This window comes from Aplidium turbinatum, chromosome 4, assembly GCF_918807975.1.
Source record: "Aplidium turbinatum chromosome 4, kaAplTurb1.1, whole genome shotgun sequence".
In the NCBI taxonomy this organism is placed as follows: Eukaryota; Metazoa; Chordata; class Ascidiacea; order Aplousobranchia; family Polyclinidae; genus Aplidium; species Aplidium turbinatum.
In genome coordinates, this window is record NC_137475.1 from 24859043 (window position 1) to 24886018 (window position 26976).

Below are 26976 nucleotides of genomic sequence, written 5' to 3' on the forward strand. Positions count from 1 at the left end.
TTGAACTTTTTGGTCTGCGCCTTCCTTGACGTCACTTGTAAAACTTTGTGCCCTCTTTTTCTCGTTTGAGTTATAAATTAAAGTCAAACTACACAAATTTAACGAGTTTTACATTTCAAAGTAAACAAAGTTTATTTTCTATTTTTGATTATACATAAATCGAAAGATTGAGTGGAGCACAATTTACTTTCCTCTTTGTTAATGAGAAGATATAGCTGCCTTTTCGAAGCCAGCAGATTTATTCTTGGATTATTTGAAGACAATGCACATTGCATGTCAATTGTCAGGCTGTAACTTTGTTTCGAGCTTGTCTCTTGATTTCACTTGCAAGTGCAGAAACTCCACTTCTACAAAAAAAACCTCACAGAACAATGGACTAAATTACAACCGTATGAATAAATTCTGGGAACAAAACTAGATCACTTCACCTGTCAGTAATCGTGACACAAGGTAAGGTGTTACCAACATTACTGTTTACAACGTGTACAATGTAGTAGTATACTATTGCAACAGCTTATCACCTTCGCCCCCCCCCCTTGCAGAATCTTCATGCTCTCCAAGGGAGGCAGGGTAGCCTTCTTTACTTTGACCCAAAACCCATACTCGCTTAAACGATCCATAAGCTTATTTAAGTTATTCCAATAATCTTTTTCTGTCGGTCCCGTAACTAAGATATCATCTAGATATGCTGCTACACCAGGGATTCCCGAAATCATTTTATCCATGCAACGTTGAAATTGAGCTGGGCTTGACGCCACACCGAAACACATACGATTGTATTGGAAAAGACCAAAAGATGTATTTATGACACAAAGTTTTTTTGCTTCGTCATCAAGCTCTAATTGCAAGTAAGCATCCGACAAGTCAATTTTAGAAAAGTACTGACCTTTTCCCAGCGATTCCAGCAACGTGTCCAACGTCGGCAACGGATGTTGATCCACTTGTATTTGCTGGTTCAGTCCCTTGAAATCGCCGCAAATTCGTATACTTCCATTTGCTTTCGACACCGCTACGATCGGAGCTGCCCAGTCGCTATAATTTATTGGCTGCAAAACGTTGCGCTCCACAAGTCTGTCCAATTCTTCTTTGATAGCTTGCTTTTTGGAAAATGGAATTGGTCTTGGTTTAGAAAAAACGGGCTTTGCTTCCGGTTTTAAGTGTATAGAAACTTTTGTCGTAACACATTTCCCAAGATCAGACGAAAAAACTCTGGAAAATTTGTAGGTTAAAGCTGAAACTTGCCTTTCCCTCTGCTTTAGTAAGGATTCTTCTGTCTGCTGAACTTGTGAAGATACGAGATGTTTTTTCTTGTCTGAAACTTGATCTAACACCGAAATACCCTGACTGGTCAAGCCAAAACTGTCACTCCAGTCTAGACCCATTAGGTTTGTGCCTTTGTTTTCATTTAGTACGATTAACTTCATCCTTGACCTTAGTTGACAACCTATTTTAACATTTACGAAGCGTTGACCTTTAACATGCAAAGGCCTACCACCATAAGCATGTAGTGAGGTTTCTGATGGATAGCACGTGGGAGAACCTAACTCGTGGTATCCATCTAATCCAACCATGGAACATGTTGAGCCAGTGTCCCACTGGCACGTGAACGGTTTGCCGTTAACTTCGGCACGGATCCAAATTTGCTTTCCGATGCGTTGGTAAGCTTTTGAGTTCCGCTTTTCCTTCCATGGAGGTGTCTTTCGAATTTGGTTGCAACTGCTTACATGGCCTATAGCTTCTACTCGGTCTTTCTGCTGGCGTTGTAACCCCTTTGCCTGGCACACAGATTTGATGTGCCCTTTTTTTCCGCACTTGTAACACACGTAACTTTTGAACGGACATTCACCCTTAGAATGTTTAGAAAAACCATCCTGACATGACTTCCACGCTTTGCGACCTTGATTCGTGGAACCAACTGAAGGCGTCTTTCTCTTCTTAATGTAGGTTGCGGACATCTTATTAACGACAACTTAATCTGATGTTCCTTCCCCTCTTAGGATGTTATCAGTTTGCACAGTTCTGATATAAACTTCAGCTTTGTTGAGAACATCATTAAGTGAAAAATTTAAATTCGTTAAACATTGACGCCTGACTTCAGGGTGTGGGGTGTTTAATACAATAACATCTCTAATCTGCTCGTCCACATAGCTGAGATGATTGCACTGCTCACTTTTGCATATAAACTCACAATTTTGAGCAAGCCCTCGTAAAGTTGCTGTCCAATCTTTATAAGACTGACCCACTTGTAATTTACAGTTGTAAAAACTATGGCGCGCTGCTTGAACATGGATGGTTTCTTTAAAATGCGATGCTAACTTATCTGAAATTTGGTTGAACGATTTATCACGTACGTTTTTGTCACCAAAAAGATTCTCAATCAAGCTATACGTCTCGGGTCCAACCCAGGATAACAAACATGCCTTTTTCTTGTCATCAGTTGCAACATTGTAAATGTCCATGTGATGCAAGAACCTTTGCATATACTGTTTCCATTTTTCCTTATCCTGGTTGAAACTTTCAAACTTTGGCGCTGATTCGTTGGTTTGCATTCGACTAATGTCATTTAACGTTGATAAAAACTGTTCCTGTTGTTTCTCCATTGTGGCTAGCATTGCTTTGACTGTTTCTTCCATGACTAATTTGTGCAGAAACCACTGCGACAATGTAATAATCTTCTCACTTCAGAAAACTGCAACGTAGATTCTATTTTACTTCTGACACCACTGTTACGCTTGTAGGTAAACGTAAAGGAATTGAAAAGAGGTCTCAACGCGAGTAGAGCTAGAATAGAACTAAGGAGAAATCATTGTGTAGCTGCCAAGAAGTCCTGCTGCCGTAATTACCAACTACTCACAGCCACAGGGCGGCACGACGTAATCAAGTGCACGTGACCGGTGCAATGCACTAGGCAATGACCATGACGCAAAATAAACGTTACTAACTGTATCAGTTATATTCTTAAGTTACAAATTAGAACTTTTTCTGATGAAATATGTTTTATTGTAGAACAGAATATCGTCATCCTTTATCAAGTTGCCGTTTTATGTACAGCCCCACCCTTCCGGGGGAATGAAGACGCCCAAAAAGTATGAACTTTGTTGTAAATGAGGTTAACTTAATTGTATGTTGTGTTGTATTGCGGACAGACTGTGCAGCACATTGTTTGGACGCAAAATTGTATAGTTGAGTAGTAGTGTTTCTGGATGCTTTTCAGATTGCAGAACTGTCATAACTAGGCTAATCCTTGTAAGTACTGTATATTTGAAAATTGTACCACAGTAGCTTAAACTTAGACAAAATATAGACTAACTAATAACTATATTGATTGATCAATCACTGCTAAAACTAGCAACTTATAAAGGCACCAATGCATCAAGTAATCATATTAATTGACGATTGCTGACCTCCAGTCACTTAAAATGTTGCACGATGTCATAGCCTGTCACTAGAGGTCGCCATTGATGTGACCCACTTTATGTCGTATACTGTACAACTAAGGGCATTTTTATTCTGGCTTTAAAGTTTGTTTTACTTTAGTTTTGTCGGTTTTGAGATTTGTGTAAAGTTTTGATGCAAAGATTTTGGTTAAAGCATTGTTGAAATTGGACGTCCAAAACAATGAAAAAACCCACCACTTTCCAAAGTCACATAATGAGAAACATAACTAACAAAAGGCTACTTGACCACATAAAAGTATAAGATGTATTGACTAACGAAGCTACAACCAATGGCAGCAACAATAAAACAAAAAGTTCTAAAACTGTTCGGCCATGCTGAAAGATGAAAATACGGAGTCAGTTAAATCTGCATGGAAGGTAAGCTCAACGGAAAAAGAAAACGAGGCAGACCACCAAGACGATGGCAACATCCAGGCATGGACTGAACTCAATTTGGCGACACTGGGCGAGCTTGTTCAAAACCGTGACTCATGGACGCAGATGACTCGTGTTGACACGCAATCTGCATCAGGCGGAAATGGCGACTGAATATATTGCTGAAAAAGCAATTTATAGAAGATAAATGATTTATCAATTGTATTTCATTCTCAGTTTAATCGTGCAGCAATGTAAACAATGTATTCAACGATGCACCGATAAGAAGGGTTGTAACGCCATTGCTTTAAATAGCGAACACGCATGAAGCTACATTTTCCTGTTTTAGCACATAATCAACAATTTTCTGAATTAAAATACTTTCCAAAACTGTTTACCATTTATACGTTGAAGATAAGCCAAAACACATATTGAAAAAATGACATTAACAAGAAATTAATTAACTGTGAAGAACTTTACTGTGAAGAAATTAAGTGCTTTGCATCAGCTGTTACGACCCATCTTGCATATCATTACTTATGGGTTGACTCCTGCGTCATATCATAATTATGAAGATTACGGTATAAGCCTGATCTGATACAGATGTTGGCGATCATGGTCTTTCAAACTTCTCTGTCATTTGACATCCATAAAAAATCGGTGGTTTTGATATATCATCGAAAAATTACGCTACTGTGATAATGATTTTCAAGATCAGGAAAAGTCCGTTTCAAACTTCAGTTGTTGCTAGCTGACTTTAAATCTCGACGCACTCTGCTGTATGTCTGTCTTGTTGAAAGGCTTAACGGAGAGATGAACTAATGCAATTGATGATGTAGTTTTTTTGTGCGTTACCATCCATTGAATGAAAATAACATTAGATTCTATTTCTAGTACGAACCATCGTTTGCTAGCCAACGACCTTCTTACCATTGCCAAGGTGATGGATTACGCGTTCGAAAAGATGACTTCATTCGCCGATGACGTGTCGCAAACCACGAACACCGATCCAACGAATGAAAAGTAATTGCCCTATTCTAAGTTGCATGCATAATAGCGACAACAATATGTTTAATTTGCATCTATTGTGGCAACCTACAATTCAATGGTGTAACACAATCAATAAGCAGCTGGAATGAGAGGAAGACTATAGACCTATTTTGCTTCTATTCCCCATGGTGTTTACTTTATTGATATGCAGACTTTGTTTTACGAAAAAGCCCAAAATTTCGCTCAATAAATCTGTTGACATTTAATTCGAGTATACCTTAATTATGAAATTTTACATTAAAACGACGTCGTTTGGAAAATAAACCCGTTTTGCTCACACTACAGTACTTATTCCATTTTCTTGCGCTTGGTCAAGGAGCTGTTTGATAACGCAAAAATGATAAATGAATTGAATACGTGAATTCAAGAAGAGCCCAATGATTCTTCTGATGATTCTGCGGAGAAACTATGGGGAAGTTAATCCCCCAAAATTGGGCCCTTTACAACTCAACGGGAATACATGTGCTGCGAAGTCTTTGCAACTGATTTTATTAATGAGAAAATAGGCACAGAGCACAAAAAGATTGATTAAAATACACAGAACAACACAAAATAATAATGCAGCAATTTCCAAGCGTTTCAATATCAAGTGTTTACTCCTCATAGTCAAAGTTGTCTTCAGCTCCACCATGGGGCGTGTGTGCATTCAAGGAATCAAGGCTGTCATATGCTAATGCTATCATGCTTCAAGATATCGTGCCAGTGTTTGAACGTCTTTTACTTTCTGAGGAATTATAAAGCAAGGGCCTGTCTAGAGGAGATCGGTAGAGTACTCAACCCGAGTGTACGGTGGCTTTAAAAGCCGAAAACTTTGCTTCAACATGGCATTTATGTCTGTAGCCTGTTGGCTGTATCTGAGGATTTTAAACTGGGTGATTGTCTGGTCCTTAGCTTTAGTCTTGTAACTTTTTTTAAGAATGTTTTTAATTTTTTTTATGTCACCACCTTTCATGGTGGTCAACTGAAAGTGCTCACTGATCATGTCGCTCCAGCAGGTGTAAACTTGGACATGGTGGCGCTTTCTTTGCATTCTCTTTGTAATGCCAAACTCTTTGTCACATGGCAGATAACAATGCTCGCATGTGGGCAGATGGTGAGTTGTGGAATCCAATCTGCCATGCAATGCCAAAGAATGCAGATATTGCACCATTTTTTTATTGTGGTTTTGGCCACGACACCTATCGGTAAATACGTGTAAGTTCGGTGCATTAGCATCCAGGTAGTTCAAAATGGAATCGTGAAGGCAGCTCACCAGCTCATTTACACTAGGGTTACCATATTTGAAAAAGCAAAATTCCGGACAGTGCATGACTATTTTCATGAGACCATATTATGCGCTGCCGAACTATTAGCCATTACTATTAGCCATTAGAATTAGTCAAGGATTCTATATCAAAAATTCACTATCTATGACATTTCAAGTAAATCTCTGATTATATGTGCGAAATCGCCTGCTTATATAGACTGTTGGAATGTTTTAGTATTGTAATTTTCGCAGCATGTGATCTATATCTAACCAATTCTGATTCAGCACAACGGCCAAGGTCAATAGGTTCAAGAAAGTTCCAAAGCTCCAAAAAGTTCTAAGTGGTAAACATCATTGATAAGGAAAACGCTCTGTTACATCATAATTCCGTACAACCTCGTAGTAAAAAAAATGGAAGTGTTGCACAGTACGATTGCAGATGCAGTAAAATGAGCTGGCTGAGCGAATTTTCTAGAAAAAAATTTTCTAATTCCCCCAAAACGCCCATCATAAAATTCCGGACATTTGAGCATTTTTTTAAATTCCTCCCGGACGCAAAATTTAACACTAAATTCCGGACATGTCCGGAATTTTCCGGACGGTATGGCAACCCTAATTTACACCCCTTCCCGCTTCTGTCTCCGGCCATGTCAGTAGCGTTGAAGGGGTCCTGGGGATAATTTTAGACCTAATTCGTGCTGGATAATGCTTCTCAAGAAAAGGCACACATTCTGAGGACATTGATATCACATTCAAGATATCGCCTTTTGTTCCCCTGACCACCATAATGAGACACCCGGTGTGGAAAAGTATTACTGTATGTAGTATGAGCAATTTTCAGCTTGATGCCATCATCTTCTGATACCTGTTTGCATCTTTAGTCTTTTGGTGTGGTTCCTTGTGCTGTCAACTGAGCTATATGCCTGACTTGTTTAACTTACTGAGTACAACAAAGGCCCAATTGCTGGAGTTGGGTCCTTCTTGAAATCAATAGAAACATTGTTGGGTATTTTTCATGTTTAGACTGAAAAGCAATCTTAAAAACACAACAATTGGAATTGGGCCCTTTTTGAATTCACGTATTCAATTCGATCTTTCACAATGATGCTGAGAGCTGAAAAAAGAATGAAACAATTCTGTCGCGGAAGTACAAATTTATTTTCAACATTTGGTCCTTAGCATTGACCAAACAGTGTTTAAAGCTCAGTGTCCCAATTTTGTGTTATGTACTAGTCTTAGCTAAATAGTGCTGAGTTATTTTAATGCGTATATGATCTAGTTTGTGATCGGTAGAATGATAAGATTCGGAGATCTTTTCTGTTAAATCATCAAGGGTGCAGAAGCCAGTTATTCCGTTGGGAAGGGAATAGATGGGTGGCCAGAGATGATATGATTAGCAACCTACTCCGTCATACCACACTGACACAGCATCAGAAGGCCTCATGCCCCAGCTTGTCAAACAATCAAATGGTCTATTCCCGTACAAAGACGGTTTCGCGCGACCCGTTTCTGAAATTCAAAACCAAATGGGAGGGAGGTGGCGGAAGACATACCAAATAACAGAGCGGGGCGAGCTATAAAGTTGCTGCACTGCTCAATTACCACTCCGGCATCCACAATGTCCAAATAAGCAAACTGGGATTTTTATAGTATGTCTTACAAAATGGCGTCGTGATGGTTAACGCTGTTTAGCAGGGACATCGAAGGTGGGACGTGGGTACGCGATCGTAATGTGCCTCAGATCAGCACTGGCTTTATTGGCTAATAAAGACACCTGCATTTCTCTGTGCATATGAACTGGTGAAATGCCTGGCAGCACTATGGACATTGTTATGGTATTTGTCGTAAGCATCCAATAATATTGTGTATCGCAATCCTCTTCCTATGTGAAGTGTGTCGCCTGACTCATCCTTTTGGCCAAGGCCTCACAGAGTGTCAACTTTGATCAGTTTGATTATAATGACTTGGCAGGTCGGAAGAGAGTCGGTCGATGATTGAAAATTCCAACATTGCCAAGGAACAATGGGAAGATAAAATAGAGATACTTTGCAGAGAGCAGGTAAGCCGAGCAACTGCGAATGGGTCTACACTGTTAACATTGCTCGCCCCCTGCATTTGCAATGGTTATACACTCCATTGCTTCTATAACGGTGGCACACATTTGTAATAGAGGTGACTCTGGTCCCTATTCTTTTACGCCTTTGTTAGTGTTCGTAGGATGTGTATTGTGTATCAATCGATTCTTGGATTAACCAAAACTGTTTCGCACCAAGAAATGATTTCAAGAATTTAGTCACATGATGACATTTTTAAAGTAGTATCTAAGCTAGGGTTATAAGCAGATTCGCTTACTCTGAGATTCTGTCAACTTCATTTTAAATTTGTCAAACGCAACCCGAGGTCTCCTGTATTGGGTGGTATGGTAAAATGCTTACATGATCAAATATGAGTACAGTGATGGTATGAGCTATTTCTAACCAGTGTGTTTCAGGTGCTGGACCCCGAGTGGAACCTTCGAACTGTGAAGTACCTAATTTGGAAAAGCGGAAATGACATGATACTGCACTTTCGGCTGAAGTCCTGATTATTCCCATGGCTTAGTTCTACTAGACGACGATATCCGCATCATGCAACTGAGCTTGCTCGACATTGTGACGGCTTATTTGAACAGCGATAGTTGCCCAGTAACCTGGTTCTTGTTCCAGAGAATGCCATTTTTTTTATTCGATTTAAAGTTTCATGTATGTGACCCCTGGAGGTTATTGTAACTTTATGCTGTTACAGAGGTGGTTACTTTTTACCAAAACATCTCATGCAAACATCAGCCCACAAGAGTTATTTTGGTAGATTGGTAGGCTACCAAATGTTGCTTTTCTACCGTTATCAGAATGGGGATTCAGTTGCTAAGAATGCACTTGTGGTTCACTTTTCAGTGTGATATAGTCTGAGTGTGGCCGCTGCAGGCTTCAATCTTGCATTTTGAGAAAGCAACAGCAATTGCATTCTACTGAACAGAGCGAACTGATTGCATCTGAACAAAAGTAGGGGTGAGAGCAGGCCGATGTTTGCCACATCTCATATTTTCAAGCTGACTACTAACAGCATTTGGTACTGATAGAAGGACATTAGCTTTATACTTGATTGGTCAGAAAAGACTTTGCAATAGTATTCTGGATACGTTAATTCAAATTATTTTAAAAGTACACATCACCTGGTTGTGTTTTACTCAAAAATCGTGAAATCGAAAAAAACGACCGATAACTTTGTGAACGAAAAAAATCGCAGAAAGCTCAACTAACACTCGAAGCATAGGTTACGCTTCAGCAACGCACATCATACAGTAGATAATTTAATTTAGGCCTCTGCAAGTTTTCGAAACTACCAGAAAAAAGCTTCCGCAGAGGACAAAAGACGATTATTGGTCATAGGCTTGTTTTAAATTGGGCTACATATTAAGTTGAAGCTGGCAAGATTTATTTTAAGATTCGATGATAGACCGATGTTTGCTCAGAGAATCGTAACATGCATTTCATTCAATTTTCTTACTTTTGTTATGCCACAGTGACGTTGTAATTTGCTTTGAATTGATCACCAATAATCAAGTGCAAGGCGCTATGCAGCGCGGAGAACGTTGTGCAAGGAGCCGTAGCCTGACACCCAGGGCTGAGCCATTATAGCCTACTTGGTAGGCCTATAGGATTAGGGTGTCCCGTTTTTGGGCGACTTTAGGAAAATAAGCTTGGGGCATATTCTGAATAGATTTTCAAAGCTGAATTCAAGAATGGCGTTATTGTTTCATTATGACGACATGTTGAGGTGCCACATACTGAAGGGACTTAAAATTCACATATTACTGTTAACTTTCGTTTAATGTCTGGCTAATTAACTAATCAGCGTTGGCTTATTTTGAAATATAGAATGAAAAATCTTAGCGTTTAACGAAGCTAAGAATTTTTACTAATGTGCCCATTATCCTGTTTTATCTTTAGATGAGATCAGGGCCGCGTTAACCGCCTTCCCCCCCCCCCCCCCGCCGGGTAGGCCCACGCATTGTAAGCTTAGTCTGTCTAATGTTTTTTGACTGTTTAAAAAAATTACTATAAAAGCTCGATAAATCAATAGCTTAAATCATGCAAGACCGTATTTACTTCCTTCCAAGGAGCCCACCGATATGGTGCTCACATCGGGTGGCCCTGGATGGGATTCATAAGTTATTAACCTCTTAACGCCGACATTATAATTTGCTTGCAAAAAATAGTCGCAGTTGCAATTCAACTTTCTATGTCTGCTGTACTCAATATATTTTTACTTAGATTGATTAATGATTATACAAAAATATACACTGAAAGCAAAGACAATGAAGTCCTAAATGTATAATTAATTAATCTAAAATGATTCTGCGACAGGGTTTAAACCACCACATTCTACAAAAAAAAGGTAGCCTACATTATGACGATGTGAAGGCCGATATTGAACAGCTCGTTTCTTCAGTTAACCGAACCAACAATTTTTGTTTACTGTTGAGAAGAAGCGATCTTTCTGGCGTCAACACTATCTGACCCTACTCACTCTAGAACAGTGAGCATGAGTTAGTGGTGCGATACTGATGAGCCCGGCCTCATGAACGAAATACGTGTCTATCACTGTCAATTTTTGCTACACTCGACTGCCGAGAAACACAGATATTTGTCAAAATGACGACACCAAAGATGACATGAAATATATTGTTACGCATTTCATGTGGGATGCCAAACGTGAGTGCTCATCTGACAGAAACCAGATTATACATAGAACCTTGGGCTACTAAGTCTCCCCAAAAATCCTGATACCAAAGGAGAGGAAACCGCGATTCTGAATAGGCTATACAGAAGAATTCAAACTCGACTCTATTCCGCTCCGTCAGCTCAGTGGTTACGCGCCCGGCTCAATCACGCGGCGCTGGTTCGACTCTCGGGGTGTGCGCTTGAGCGTCACCTTCGAGATAAAACAAGAATCTCTGTTACGTATCTCGAAGGTGACGGCTTGAGCAGTGCATTTCAAGACTGCTCTCTATTCAGCTACACCTAGTGGATGGAATAATTCCCCGGCAACAAACGGAAAACTTCACTCTGCCAATATCGGCCCTGCGTCAAGAGCCTCCATAGGTATGCGAAACTACCATGAACAACCTATCAAGGCTTTGTCAGTCCGAGGATAAAGTTTCAAAACCAACTAACCTATTGTTGATGATCACTCTAAGTTCCTTAATATCGACGACACCGTCAAGACACATCCCATTATCAAGAAAGAAAAGTCTTGCATATTATGTAGCCTACGAATTTGATAAAGATATTTGTATGAAATTTAATCCATCTGGAAATAACCCAGAAAAACTGTATGGTCTTGTTAAAGTCCATAAAGATGAAAACCCTGTTAGACCAGTAGTGTCAATGATTGGTAGCTTACACCTAAATAGTTTACCGCTTAGCAAAATTCTTTGACTCTGTAATTAAACCTTATATTCCCAACAAGCATATGCTCAACTCTACCAACAAATTCTTAGAAAATGTAAATAATTTCCCTTGCCAAAAAAACAAATGATAGTGATTTTTGGTGTGTCTTCCTTAATTGTTTACAAATATCATTGCCAATTGTATTTTTTCGGACTCTCAACCAAATCATTCTCGCATCAAAAAAGAAATATTTATGAACCTCTTCACTTTGGCTACCGGTAGCCTACATAAGGTAGCCTATGTTTTTACATCAAAATAATTCATACAAACAAATCGATGGGGTCTCCACTAGGTCCTACCATTGCTAGTTTTTTTCTCGCACATATTGAAACTAAAACTCTTGAAGAGTTAAAAGATTTTCATCCGAACCTTTAGCCTACTTCAGGTATATGGATGATATTTTTGATGATGATGATTCGTGTTCAACTTTTCTTAATGTCTTAAATTCTCAACATAAGAATAAGAAATTTACTGTGGATCAAGTTAGGGAAACCATTCCCTTTCTAGACGTTGAACTACAAATTAATGAGTTCTTTCGATAGATGGGTTTGGCGAAAGCCAAGTAGCACCGGATTATTATTGAATTTCAACGCAGTGTGTCCTTTAAATAGAAATTTCGTTGATTTTAGGCTTTTTCTTAACCGTGCACGTTCTATTTGCTCAAACACAAAACACTGCATGAATTTTTGTTTGTCGTATCCAGGCTTACACCTGGTGGTTGAAGATTTAAAATTGAAGGCAAGGAAGCCTATCTTCGTGTCCATCTTCAGGCATGCCTTTAAGTGTCCTTCCAAAGATACAGCCGTATGCTTATGAGCGGTGTCGAACCGGCGCCCTTTCGATTGCCGTTCCAGCGCTCTCACTACTCTGCCGACTATTACATGCAGCCGAATACATGAATGAAATCTCCAAACTTAAGTCTATGCTATATGTGCTTAAGTTAATGGATGTCCCAGATATTTCTTTGAAAAGGTTTTAAAACGCTTTAATTCAAAGTCTGCATCACATATTGACGTCATAGATTTCCATAACTCTGTATCCATACCTTTCCAAGGTAAAGAATCACTTTGTAAGGTGCTTGCTATCTTTGTTTGCTTGTAGGAATCAATTCTTCGTTAGGAAGTCCAATGCTGCAGCCAAGTTAACACACAGAGAATCTAATTGTTTTTCTTTGTTTTGATATTCCTTCAGTTCATTTTTCACCAAATTTTTGTCTAGTTCATATGAGAAGCTTTTTATTATTATTATTATTTATTTGCGTCAGACAAAGTTGTCCATATCCACAGCAAAAACAACGAAATAATACACAAACTGCAAATGCGCAAAGGTCACAGAGAGCCACTTTGGATGCCGTCGGTTTAAAAGCTCACTAAATGGGCTATCTACTGTTACAAATTTATATAGCCTACAATGAGCGTGGAAGAATTGAAAGTATTCAGAACGATAAAAACAATCAGATGACATCAGGTCTGATATAAAGCGATTTGAGGAGTGAATGCAACGGTTGATAAACGAAAACATGTTTTTCCTCAATAAAGCATCAAACGTTGTTATGTTATACATTACTTGATATTCACGGGCACTGACATAACGAGGCAAGTTGTGCAATATTCTAAAAGAATCATTGTAAGCAACACGTAATCGTTTTATACTAGAAGATCTAAACTTGTTCCACAACTGGGATGCGTAAAAGGACATACAATAAGAGCGAAATACAATGTTTTTTACAGCGAGTGAGCATTTAGCGAAATGAGATTTTACATTGTTTGCAGCACAGTACTGAAAGCGTACCTGCCTTGAAATATCTTTTTCATCTGAGAGAGAACTCTCAATAAATACACCCAGGTATTTTACAGAGTCTGTGAACACAATTTCAGATTTCCCTAGATGTAGCAGAGGAGCACGTGAAAGATAAAAGTTTTTTGGCGAAAATAACATACCAAATGACGTTTTAGAATTGAAAGTAATTTCATGTTCAACAGCATACTTGTGGCAAACATCTAACAAATTTTATAAGCCACACAAACTAGGCGAGATGCAGCAAATGTCATCAGCAAACATAATATGGTTTAGACAAGAGTTGCCAACATAGCAACCAACTTTTGTTTTATTGAGCTCATAAGAAAGCTGATCAATATATACTGCAAAAAGATAGGGGCTTAACACCCCACCTTGTCTGACTCCATTGGACACATTAAATGATTGGGACAGATGACCTCCCCACCTCACTTGCATGGTTTGTTTACTATACCAGTATTCCAATAAGCGAACAAAATACATAGGCACGTTGCGTGTGATAAGTGTTTTAAACAATAAATGATGATTGACTTTGTCGAAGGCTTTTGAAGCATCCAAAAAGACAGAATATACAGGAGTGTCATGACTGATATAAGAGTGCTATTCGTGCTACTAAGTATTTTCAAGTTTCATTTGATTTTATAAATGTTTATTGTACCCCATTTACCCATCTTGCAACCTGATATAGGCCTACTGTTGTCTGCGCTATTAAACCGATCAGAGGTCTGCGGTCAGATAAACCGCTCCAAACAAAAATACAAAAGCTATACAAAAAAAGGCAACATATATTTTTACATTTAATTTTTTGTTTATACTCAGACCTTGAACAATTTTGGTCTGGTTAATTTGCTGCAATAACCTAAACCACTTTACATGACCAAAGTCGACTATATAGAGTCCAGTTTTTATAGCACTACTATTCTAAACTTTCATCTAAAATTAGATCAAAGAAAGCAAACATTTTTTTAGAGATTACAAAACAGAATGTAAACAAAGTTGTATCATTGTTTATCATACGTCAACATCAATTAGGCTATACAAAAGTTGACTTATTTATTATGACCAAAACAGAAAGCTTTTTGAATTTTGAAATGATCTTACTGTTCTTCAAGATCACCAAAATAAAAGTGATCTGGAAGATCACTATCTTGATCTTCAAAATTCCTTATGATCTTCGAGATGAAGATCATGCCCATCTCTGTATATAACTAAATCTGGTTAAATTAGGCGAGCTACTGCACTGCTCTAGTCTATAAGATACGGAATTTTAATCGAAAACATCTGGTCACAGCGGTAAACCATAATCTCTTCGTGGGAAAATTGTAACGTAAAATTCCCGAATCCGTTCGTCTGCATGTAATGACCGAAAAAGAAACACTCCTTCGAAACGTCTATTCAAATTTGTATTTCTGTAAAATTAGCCACCTGGCTGTCGAAATTGGATGTAACGCCGTACACCACTAAAACTTGTCACTACAGAACAGATTACTTAGATAAAAGACGGAAAATTTGTCCAGCTAGTAAGCACCAAGCAAACAGTTAAATATGCGACTGACTTCCAACAAACAATTTTAAGAATAACCAGAATGATTTGCAATATCTCAAACTCACGTACGCAGTACTGTGACGCAATAATGAAAGACAATTATGAAGTCATTCAAACAGGTGTTCAAAGCGGCTGATGCAATATTTCATCAGGTCTTACGAACGATGGTGCAATATTTGGACATTTTCTAGCAATTTCCATGACGTAAGATGCCAGCTAGGTTAAGTAGACCATAACGGTTTTTATATGACGTTTGATTTGGTGAAAATTGTCGGGAACATAGCGGCCCTTAGTTATGACAGTCTGACATGGCATAACTAAAAAAGAATTGACGACAATTGTGAGCCAATGAATAAAAACACACGATACACAAATTGTTTGAATCACTCACGTTTATGTTAACACGTAAATACAAAGGGCATGCAAAGAATGAACAACAATACGAATAATACACGACGATACATGAAATTGGTACCATAGGTACACGCTAAAATGACGCTATATACAATGGTTGCGATAATAACCGACTGTTCTGGACTCAGACAAGTGTCGGCCACCGCAGACAAAACCAGGCTCAAACCCTAACACTTAGGTGTTCTTTACAGGGGCGAGGCACGAAATATCCCTCAACACGTAGTCTACTTTCACTTCCCCCGTACTCTCATCATAGTTGCAGACGGCAACTTTGGCTCTACGAACCACAGGCTTCCCTTTCCTAATTTGTGGAACTACCTCATGCACCCTCCCAAGTTGATACTTCCCACGTTTACCAATGTCTTGGAGAGAACCCACCACTACAAGTTGACCAGGCTCCAAATTCTCGGCCATTTTTAGCCATTTTTTCCGGCCCTAAAGACCTGGCAAGAAAAAATCGATCCATTTGCTCCAAAACTGCTGAGAAAGTGACAAATTGAACCGATAGTCCCTTCTTAATTGGTCACGATCATGTGGTTGCCCAACAGCACAGTATGGGTCTAAGTATGGGGTCAAAAGTGAGGCAGGGGTGATGACAGTAAAATCCCTAGGGTCGTCACTCAAAGGTACCAAAGGGCGTTCATTCACGATCCGAACGGCACTGCCTGTGTACGTAAGCAGTTCAATGAAATTGGGCTTACGAATTGAAGAGTCCAAAATGTGAAAAAAGTATTTAATCACATCAGCCATGAAACCAAACCTTTCAAGCCGAAATCTAGCCAAGAGATCTGCCAGAGAGTTTAACAAGTCAGGACCCGAAAACATTACATCATTAACACAAGTTCCTCGAAATTCAGACTTGCCATCGTAAACAATACGCTTTTTTAATTGTGACGTCACAAAGTATGGTAAATACCATTCAAATCCTTTTACATTTTCTGCTTCACCAGCACGCTCAATATAGCCATTAGATTTAAGATCTTTCATGGTGTCAGTAAAGAAATCACGAAGTTCAGGTTGTTTTAAAGCCTTCTTTCTTAAAGCAGCAGCTCTATCTGACGCCAACACAAAATTGTTAGGTAAATCAATATCTTCCTTCAACGGTACAGGTATCTCAAATCGACCATCTTTCAACTCAATATTCGGTTCAACAAGTTCTCTAGCCAAAATATCATTGCGAGACAATTCACAGGTTTCATTTTGCAAAGTCAAATCCTGAATGACTTTATTCAGGTCTGCTATTTCCATATCACGAGACTCAATTTTACGCTGAAAGCTAGAGATGACATCCGACTCTGAAGACGTTTGCACTCTGCACACGTTAGCAACGCTTTCATCTAAGGGTGACTTACCACCACAAGCCAACCAACCGAGAGGAGTGAGTAAAGCATGCGGTTCACTGCGATTCTCACCAACACGCTCTTCTTTAGCACACATCAAATAAGCGTTGTCGTTTCCAATCAGTACATCTACAGTACTACAATCATTCAAATGAAACATATTCACGTCATGAAAATGATGGAAACTACTTAAATCCTGCTTATGTGGTAAAGTTTTAACATTGTCAGCCCAAGCTGGGTTAACCACCGAAGTTATATCACAAAACAGTTCATTCGTCTCTAACGACTGAATGTTGAGTTTAACAAGGTCAGCACAAGTAGGTTTCTGACCAGCCAGAGTATCCATTTTAAACGACGCTTTGTCATACGGTTTAACGTCAAGTTCGCAGACCAAATCACTCGAAACAAAAGTCAACTGCGAACCAGGATCATGCTGACAATACACCAACTTCGATTTGCCAGTCATTGGATTCAAAACACGAGCAGCAGTAATGCGGTTAAAGGCTGCTTTAACATTTCCAATCTTAACATTACGCACAGGAACTCTGGCACCAACATCATCTTTACCGACCGAATCCAGAGAATCACGTGACGTCACATAAAAATCATGCAGAAGAAAATAGTGCTTCCTATCGTTGTTAGGGCCACATTGACAACAGTTGTTTGCATGAACGCAATCCCTAACCATATGCTGGCGCAAACAATTCAAGCATTTGCCAGCTTTCACAATGACATCTCTCCGATCTTTAGGTGTCAAGCGCAAAAATTCTTTACAATTAGACAAAAAATGATATTCAACTTGACCACGTGACGAACAATAAAAACATGCCGGTATGTCTCTACGTCTGGCCACACCACCGCGCGGTGCGCCAACAGCAGTCGAGTACTGCGAACTCCCTGAAATCATATTATCATGGGGTTTTACCGACGTCTGCCTAACCGGACATGAAGGCAATTTTCCTTTGCCAAACTTTTTAAAATGCTGCGACTCACCAGAATCGCCCATTAGCATAATGCTAAAATCAGTCGACTTACGCGTTTCCTCCCGTACTACAAATTCAAACAAACTCTGAAAAGTAGGCTCATCAATACCACCATACTGATCACCTAAAAAGTCAAGATAACGCTGCTTAGCGTCAAACGGGAGTCGCTTAGCCAAATCCAAAACAAAACGTCCTTCCAATTTGTCACGCTGACCATAAGCTTGCGCGTAAAGCAGACACTGCGACAATTCATCTTTAAACTCTTTCAGATCACTGGAAGAGGTCGAAGTCAATTTGCTACCATAGCGATACTTTCTAATTTCCGGTTCGGCGAAAAGACCTCCACGAACCCCAAAACGCTGGGACAAGCGAGCTAACGACATTTCTATCCTGTCTTCTTCTGACAAGCCAGGAGTGTCGGAAACCAAATTAGCAATCGTTTGCGCAGCTGTTCTAACACAAGCTGCTTGTAACAAAGTCAAACGAATTCCTTTAAAGGGCGAAGCTGCCATTAAGGCCGTAACACGATTTTTAAAGAAGATAAATGGCATATTATTACCATCGTAACCAATCAAGGCCGCCTTATCGAAAAACGTCCTACTATTTTGGTATTCAAAAAAGCAATCCTGTTGTTGAGAACTCGATTTAGCGGGAGAAGACAAGCTATATCCCTTAAGGGGCTGAGTGGGCTCAGTCACATGCACAGCCCGATCACGATCCTCACACACGTTAAAATCAGGAGACGCGATACGCCTCTCACAACCACGCAAATTACGTGTAGCTGGGCGATCAAAAACTAGCGGCGCAGAAAACTGTGAAGGGGGCAAAGCATTACTGCTAATGGCGGCCCCGTGACCTGCACGCTCTGGGGGAGGAGTTCGGCTATAATTCGCAGGCCTTGGCTCTACAGCCTTCGGAAGACCCTTAGCCGCGGCCCCGAGACCTCCTGAAACAGCTGGAAAACGTGTGGATTGCACTGGTCCACTTACAGACTGAACAAGCGTCTGGAAAAGGTTATGTAAATTAAACTGTGATTGATGTTCACTTCTGGAATGCCTAGAAGAGCCCTTTTTGGAGCTACGCCGGGAGCCCACATCTGATCGATATTCAGCCAAAGCTACCTCTTTACGTTGTTCAGCCCTCAACTGTGCGTCTTTGAGTGCAAACTCAGCAGCTCTCGCGGTGGCCTCAGCAGCTCTCGCTTCAGCCTCAGCTCTCGCGACGGCCTCTGCTCGTACGGCCTCAGCTCGTATGGCATCAGCTCTCGCGGTGGCCTCAACAGCTCTCGCTTCAGCCTCAGCTCGTATCTGGAGCTCCTCTCGTCTTAGCTGCAGGTTAATTTGTGCCACTATCCGAGACGAACTCGTAGACATCCTAGTGCTTACATTTGAGGCGCTATCCTCAGGATGTATGTCAGCATCCAACATATCTGAGAACTCACTTACTTTTTGTTCAAAGTTATTTTTTAACGAGTTAAATTCGGGGTCTACCCTATCACGAAGTTCTGCCAAGATTGCTACTGGGTCCCTCCCCAGAATGGCCTGCCCGACCGCAAAGAACATCATCAAGCTTAAACTCAATCGAGTCGACGGCGGTCGAGTCCCTGTCGCCACCGAGTGTAGACATATTAAATGTTGGGGCTCAATTTAACAATTAAAAAATTAAGTTACACAAACACACAAAATTAAGTTATAAAAAACTTAACTTCAAAGACCGTAAAAATACAAAAAAGAATTTAAATGCACAATACCGTAGTTGTAGGGGTATATAAAGTCCTAAAGTTCCACACAACTTGCTTGGATTCGTTCACTTGAATCTTCAAGCACAGATCGATTGTCTTTAATCTTTTTTCTTCAAATGAATGTCAATGTTGTTTTTTCTTCAGAACCAACAAAGAAACGCCTTTAATTTTTAACTTGAAGTTCTTCAGTAGCCTACCAACTGAGAAGAAATGTCTTTAATTTTCTTTTGCTTCTGTAGACTACCAACCAACAGGATCTTCTTTTATTATTTTGCTTTAATTTCTTCTTGACCTACCAACTGACAAGAACTCGTCTTTTATTTTTTTTGCCTTCAAGTGCTTCTTGGCCTACCAGCTAACAAAAACGTCTTTTATTTTTTTTATGGTCACAGCGGTAAACGATAATCTCTTCGTGGGAAAATTGTAACGTAAGATTCCCGAATCCGTTCGTCTGCATGTAATGACCGAAAAAGAAACACTCCTTCGAAACGTCTATTCAAATTTGTATTTCTGTAAAATTAGCCACCTGGCTGTCGAAATTGGATGTAACGTCGTACACCACTAAAACTTGTCACTACAGAACAGATTACTTAGATAAAAGACGGAAAATTTGTCCAGCTAGTAAGCACCAAGCAAACAGTTAAATATGCGACTGACTTCCAACAAACAATTTTAAGAATAACCAGAATGATTTGCAATATCTCAAACTCACGTACGCAGTACTGTGACGCAATAATGAAAGACAATTATGAAGTCATTCAAACAGGTGTTCAAAGCGGCTGATGCAATATTTCATCAGGTCTTACGAACGATGGTGCAATATTTGGACATTTTCTAGCAATTTCCATGACGTAAGATGCCAGCTAGGTTAAGTAGACCATAACGGTTTTTATATGACGTTTGATTTGGTGAAAATTGTCGGGAACAACATCTTTTCCTGATTAACGTCTCATTAGCTGCGTTTTTACAGAGAGGGCAAAGAATTTTAAGGGAGGGGAGCAATTACCCCTCCTTGGTTACGCCACTGACAGGGGAGTTGACAGGGGGGTCTAGGTGGCACTTTTGGACCCGGGCCCGGAATATTTAAGGGGCCCGGATTTAAAAGATTCCCCGCGACTTCAAACATTATCAAGATCTTAATATAATCAGATCAAAAGGAATTGCTATCAGAGGTTAAAACAGCCATTTCAGCCGTCAGATGGTATAGTATCGGGCCCCCTTCCGGGTACCGGGCCCATTTCAGCTCTCTGGTGGTAAAATAGCCACTTCAGCTACCAAACAGTAAAATAAAAATTCGGTTTAGTCTAGTATAGTGATTTCCCTAACCATGAATATTTAGTGAAATATAACCCGAAACACAAATTTCTAAATAAACAACCTAATGTTTGTTTAAACTCAAAAACTGAAATGGCACAGACAGTGTTTTTTTAAGGTGTTTTGGGGGACCGAAACGGTCCCTAAAATTTCTCCAGCGGTTTCCCAAAATTTGGACTTGCAACTACAGTAGAAAAGTAATGGTTGTTTCTCGCTATGTCTTAAGCAAATATGGCTATTTTTTGGTATTTAAATGAAACACTTGCGGTCTCTTAAAACTAATTAGCGGTCACCCAAACCAAACCTTAAAAAAAAACCTGGGCACAGATAAGAAGATTGCTATCCCTATTTCTGGACTAAAAATTAAACCAAAAACTCTTTTCAGACTGCCGCAATCATCAAATGTGTGACATAGGCCCAAAAACCTTTCCCGAATCAAATTGAAAACTTTCTAACCGTCTGCACTAACTTTGCTGTAAATTCTCTCTGGTGAGCCTAGAATGACCAGTGAAACATCAATGGAATCGGGAAGTAATACTCAAGCGCCATGTGGATGTGATAAATAAAAGTTCAAAAAAATCAACCGCTAAATAGAGATGGTAAGTTTTGCGGTTCGGGAAATTTTAAGATTGCGCAAGATTTGTTAAACAACCATGCTTTTGGCATATCAGGTTTGATCTATTCTCAAATAATTTTCTACTTTGAACAGCATGTTTCATTCTCATTTTAATAGCAAGCTTAATATTTATAACATTGTGGATGAAAGGGGCCCGAAAATAAATTGGTATCGGACCCGAGAAATCCTGACAACGGCCCTGGCCACTGATCTTCACTACACTAAAACAGCAAATCATAAGTATTGCGATCGGACGTTTCTAACATTGTTTGGTCCTCCCATTATGTCAATAAATATACAGGGCTATTCAGATTGCTACTATGCTGCAATGTTTAGTTGAAAAACAAAGAACATGCACTTTTGTATTTCATATACTGTATTTCACTTTACGTATTTACAGGCTAAGTTATTGGTTTAGCTTAAAGTCAGAGTAAATTTAACCAAGTAAGATTCTTTGTTTGGCATAGTTTATCGTTTGTTTGTCGATTTCACATCATTCTGCGCTGAGTTAACGCAAAGAACGTATTTTAAGTTACAGATGAAAAGTTGCTACGTATTCTCAGAGGTTTTGAAAAGCCTCGTTTTCAAAACCTTGTGAAGTCGTGACGAAGCACTCCCGCGAACTTTCGGTTTTTTGTTGACAGTCAACAAAACTCATTGTTCGAATGGTTTCCATGACTTACGAGGTAGTATCATGTTGATCATTGACCTTTTTCATTTCATGACAAAGCAACTCACCTGAGAAGTTAAGGGGATCTCCCTGATTTGAATCGAAGTTTTTGCTATCTTTCCATGCGACACGCGACAGCCTGGTTCGCAACTGCTGCAAAACAATCGGCAATTGAAAAGCGGCCAGATCATAGAAAACTCTCGCTCTTCGAATTATTTTTTTTAGAAAAGCGCTACAAGTGAGGTACAGTACATTCAAATTTTAAAGAAAACACTTTGTTCAAATGCATTTGTCATGTTAAAAGACGTTGGAGGGTCTATTCAGAAGAGGGCAACGCGTCTTTTAGGCTATAATTTACATAAGTTAGCATAATTATCTTTTTTTTCACTTCAACTTGTTTCCATTGTTTTGCCTAACTTGAGGTTGGGAAGGGATGTTTTTGTGATGAAAGTTTTTGGTGTGTAGTTTATTACTATTTTTCAATAACCAGTTTATGAGTTTATGTCTTTAACAAAGAAGCATAGTTTGGTCCAGTGGTGGCTCGTGAGTCGTGATCAGTTGTAATCTAATGGGGGGGGGGGGGGGTCTGTTAACAAAAGGAGATATAATAAACGGAGAATATGATAAACATATCGAATCTTGATTTGATATGTTATTGTTTAGGCTATTGGCCGATGATGATTTTATTACAATTTTACAAAGTATGCAAAAAATATGGTTTATCGTCACGTAGTCTATAGCTTAGCAAAATCCCATCACTTACTTAGGTTTTGTTACCAATGACGCAGCCATGATAAAATTTTTTGCAATACAGTGACTATATTTAGGCTTTAGTTACTTTTCATTACTGTAGGCTACTGTATAGCGTATACTACATTATTGAGACAAAATAAATTAACTTGACTTACACTGTGTTATTTTGTTACCAACTCAGCTTTTTTGAAACTTCTCTAATGTTCAATCACAAATGCGCAATGCATCGCTCTGGTCTGCAATCAGTGGTGCCGAAGTTAGTTTAGGATTGGGGGGGGGAGAGATAATTCAACCATTTATCAAATTTTAGACGATTTTTGAACATTGGGGGGATGCAAATTTTTTTACACAATTTTAGTGGTACAGGTATTAAATTTATTAAACAATCACCGGACCTGGGTAAATTAGCTGCTAACAGCATAATATACGGTACAGATAAGAAATCATGGAGATAAACGTGCTACCAGTGCGCTTGTGAATGCTTGTTTCTTATTCTTGCAGCAGTCAAAGAAAAATTGGTAACTCCAGCAGGATTCGAACTTATGACCTTCCAATGAGTAGCCTACTTAGTTTTTCAAAAAAAAAACAGAAGTTATACTTATCTTCTTGTCCTCTCCTTCACTAGAATCACTACACTTAGTGCACTATAAGACAAAGTCACTAGTCAGGATACTGAAAACAATGGAAACTACAGAAGAACATCTGCAAATTTATGACAAAATAATAACTTTCAAACACTTAACAAGAACTTGTTGCAACCGAACATGTTGTGTCTTACGGTAGTGCACATTGAAAACTCATTAGCAATGTCATTTATGCTGATGTCATTAAAGTGCCTCTGACAGGTAAATAAATTCGCTAAATTTACCTAAGATACCAAAAAGATGACACTAACAAACTTCCCTGACCAGCAAATCGTAAAAAATACCAACAGGCTACTAAATTACACGCTTGCAAAGTTTCGTTGACTTTCGGCGAATCTGACACTCATTCACTTGCGAAAATAAAAACGGCAACACCGCTGTGACGTCACCATAAGTTGAAAAGATGCATTCTTTCTCTGTGGTGACTTGGTAAGGTATAGTACGACTACTGCAAAACGTGAATGTGTAGGGCTCTGTTGGTCTAAAAGCATGTGCAAAATAAGAATTACCGAAATGAAAAAGTGAACTTATTATTACTATCAGGTTGAGTTTATTTTTATCAAACAGTATCTCAAATCAATTGAACTTGCAGTTTCGTAGGGCTACAATTTTGATAATTTTTTATTTGTCCTAACCTGGCTATAGCCATTTGCAGTGTAACAACAGTATCTCACAAACAGTAAGTTACCCTTAATTTACGGTTAAGGCAATGCCTACAAACTGCTGTTTATGTGACAGTGTCACTGTCAGTGACAAAGACCTTGTGCTATCTTTTCACGCTTTCCCAAAAAACCAGGTGCTGAGAAAAAAATGGTCAAAGTTTTCTTCAAGTGTTCGAAAGTGGGATGGGCCATACAAAACTAGTCGTATATGTTCTCTTCACTTTACTGAATATGGTTTGTTATAGTGGTGCGTTTGCCACAACTAGCACTCTTGGTGGTGCGTTTGCCACAAGTGCGAGTCTATGCCCCAGCCCAATGAATGTGTATGTGTCATGAAGTGCCACAGACGAAAGAACTTTTGACGAATGACGCATCTAGTTGTGTTACAAATTTGACCGATTTTGAGGCATAGCCTACTTACATCCTGCAGTTCTAAGGACTTTTTTTAAGGAGAAAACGGAGACCTATCAAACGAGTAAGGATGCTACATTAGGCTAAAAATACCCTAAACACTAAAGAATGCACACTAAAAGAAGTGATTTTATTTCCTTGCAAGCATTATCGGTTAGTTGCCTACAAGCATGTATTGGAGTGGATAGGCTACTACAAGGTGATGCTCTCGGAAGCAACAATCGGATTGTGCTGCCGTCATGCATTGTTTGGCGAATCCGAAACAATTTTGCAAGTCCAGATGGCCGTTACACTGTGATCCGACCAAACTGTGATCCACCAATTACATCTAGGAAACATCCTGTTTCATCCGTCGTTAACGACGCCCATTTAGCAGTTTAAGAATATTTTGGTGAATGTTGCAAATAATACTAGCATTCAACCTCTCCTGTCCCAAAGTATTTCTCAGAAAGGTTTTCAATCTATGAAGATTGGAAAATGACCTCTTACAAGCAGCAGAGCTTAACGGGAAAACTAAGAGGATCTTAATCAGCTGAAGTATTTGAGAAAGAGAGGTTTTTCCAACTCGGACAATGCCTGCTAAGCTCTTTTAGATTAGAACAGCAGACACTATAGTTAAGAGCTGCGATTAAACGCAGGAGATTAATCCATTGTATACCAGAGACACAAGGCCTGCACAGGATATTAAAACAATGAGTCTCCTCATAAGCATTACTGCAGTGCCATGGCCGGTAGCCTGGTTCAACTCGTCCTTAAAGTGACCCTGACAGGTTGAATCCAAGTATAGTAACTTTTTTAAGCATTTCCTAGCGCAGAATTATGCTTAGCGATCTTTTTAATCTTAACCTCGTAGCTCGACTGGTTAGGGCGTAATTTATATCAAACGACTGCTCCGCAGCGCCACCACAGGCGAAACTCCATATTTTACTGCTCTGGGACGACTTTGGTTGTGTTACGTCATCCTGAGTGGGCGTCGTTAACTACGGATGAAACAGATGTTTCCTAGATGTAATTGGTGGATCACGGTTTAGTCGGAGTTGGTACAAGCGGTTGCTTTTTTTAAAGATTTATTGTTTTTTTGCAGTTTAATAAAACTGTACTGGATATGTTCCTACAAAACATAAATTATACTTGAAGTGAAAAATGAAGAAATCGTACGAATCATCATTCATATTCACTATTCATAAACAAATAAAATTTCTCACTGTCTCATAATATGCCTTCAGTTGGCCATTGAAATCCGGTGTAACGGCCATCTGGACTTGCAAAATTGTTTCGGATTCGCCAAACAATGCATGACGGCAGCACAATCCGATTGTTGCTTCCGAGAGCATCACCTTGTAGTATAGCCTATCCACTCCAATACATGCTTGTAGGCAACTAACCGATAATGCTTGCAAGGAAATAAAATCACTTCTTTTAGTGTGCATTCTTTAGTGTTTAGGGTATTTTTAGCCTAATGTAGCATCCTTACTCGTTTGATAGGTCTCCGTTTTCTCCTTTCGGTTTATTGTTTTTTTCCAGTTTTTCCTGCTCCTCATAAAAAAATGTCCTCAGAACTGCAGGATGTAAGTATGCCTCAAAATCGGTCAAATTTGTAACACAACTAGATGCGTCTTTCGTCAAAAGTTCTTTCGTCTGTGGCACTTCATGACACATACACATTCATTGGGCTGGGGCATAGACTCGCACTTGTGGCAAACGCACCACCAAGAGTGCTAGTTGTGGCAAACGCACCACCATAACAAAATCATATTCAGTAAAGTGAAGAGAACATATACGACTACTTTTGTATGGCCCATCCCACTTTCGAACACTTGAAGAAAACTTTGACCATTTTTTTCTCAGCACCTGGTTTTTTGGGAAAGCGTGAAAAGATAGCACAAGGTCTTTGTCACTGACAGTGACACTGTCACATAAACAGCAGTTTGTAGGCATTGCCTTAACCGTAAATTAAGGGTAACTTACTGTTTGTGAGATACTGTTGTTACACTGCAAATGGCTATAGCCAGGTTAGGACAAATAAAAAATTATCAAAATTGTAGCCCTACGAAACTGCAAGTTCAATTGATTTGAGATACTGTTTGATAAAAATAAACTCAACCTGATAGTAATAATAAGTTCACTTTTTCATTTCGGTAATTCTTATTTTGCACATGCTTTTTGACCAACAGAGCCCCACACATTCACGTTTTGCAGTAGTCGTACTATACCTTACCAAGTCACCACAGAGAAAGAATGCATCTTTTCAACTTATGGTGACGTCACAGCGGTGTTGCCGTTTTTATTTTCGCAAGTGAATGAGTGTCAGATTCGCCGAAAGTCAACGAAACTTTGCAAGCGTGTAATTTAGTAGCCTGTTGGTATTTTTTACGATTTGCTGGTCAGGGAAGTTTGTTAGTGTCATCTTTTTGGTATCTTAGGTAAATTTAGCGAATTTATTTACCTGTCAGAGGCACTTTAATCCCTTCAATGAAAATCCTTC

At 39.3% G+C, this 26976-nt stretch overlaps 1 protein-coding gene across 1 annotated transcript in view; it reads left to right on the forward strand.

Annotated features, from left to right (window-relative positions):
- Positions 1–9311, forward strand: part of LOC145768191 (WD repeat-containing protein 48-like) — a 52646-nt gene extending 43335 nt beyond the window's left edge. Inside the window, exons 14-17 of the mRNA XM_082579669.1 lie at positions 3007–3086; positions 4707–4835; positions 8080–8167; positions 8600–9311. Coding sequence (XP_082435795.1) covers positions 3007–3086; positions 4707–4835; positions 8080–8167; positions 8600–8692 — 390 coding nt within the window. The 3' untranslated portion in view covers positions 8693–9311. The remainder of the gene's footprint in view (positions 1–3006; positions 3087–4706; positions 4836–8079; positions 8168–8599) is intronic.
- The last annotated feature ends 17665 nt before the right edge of the window (positions 9312–26976 follow it).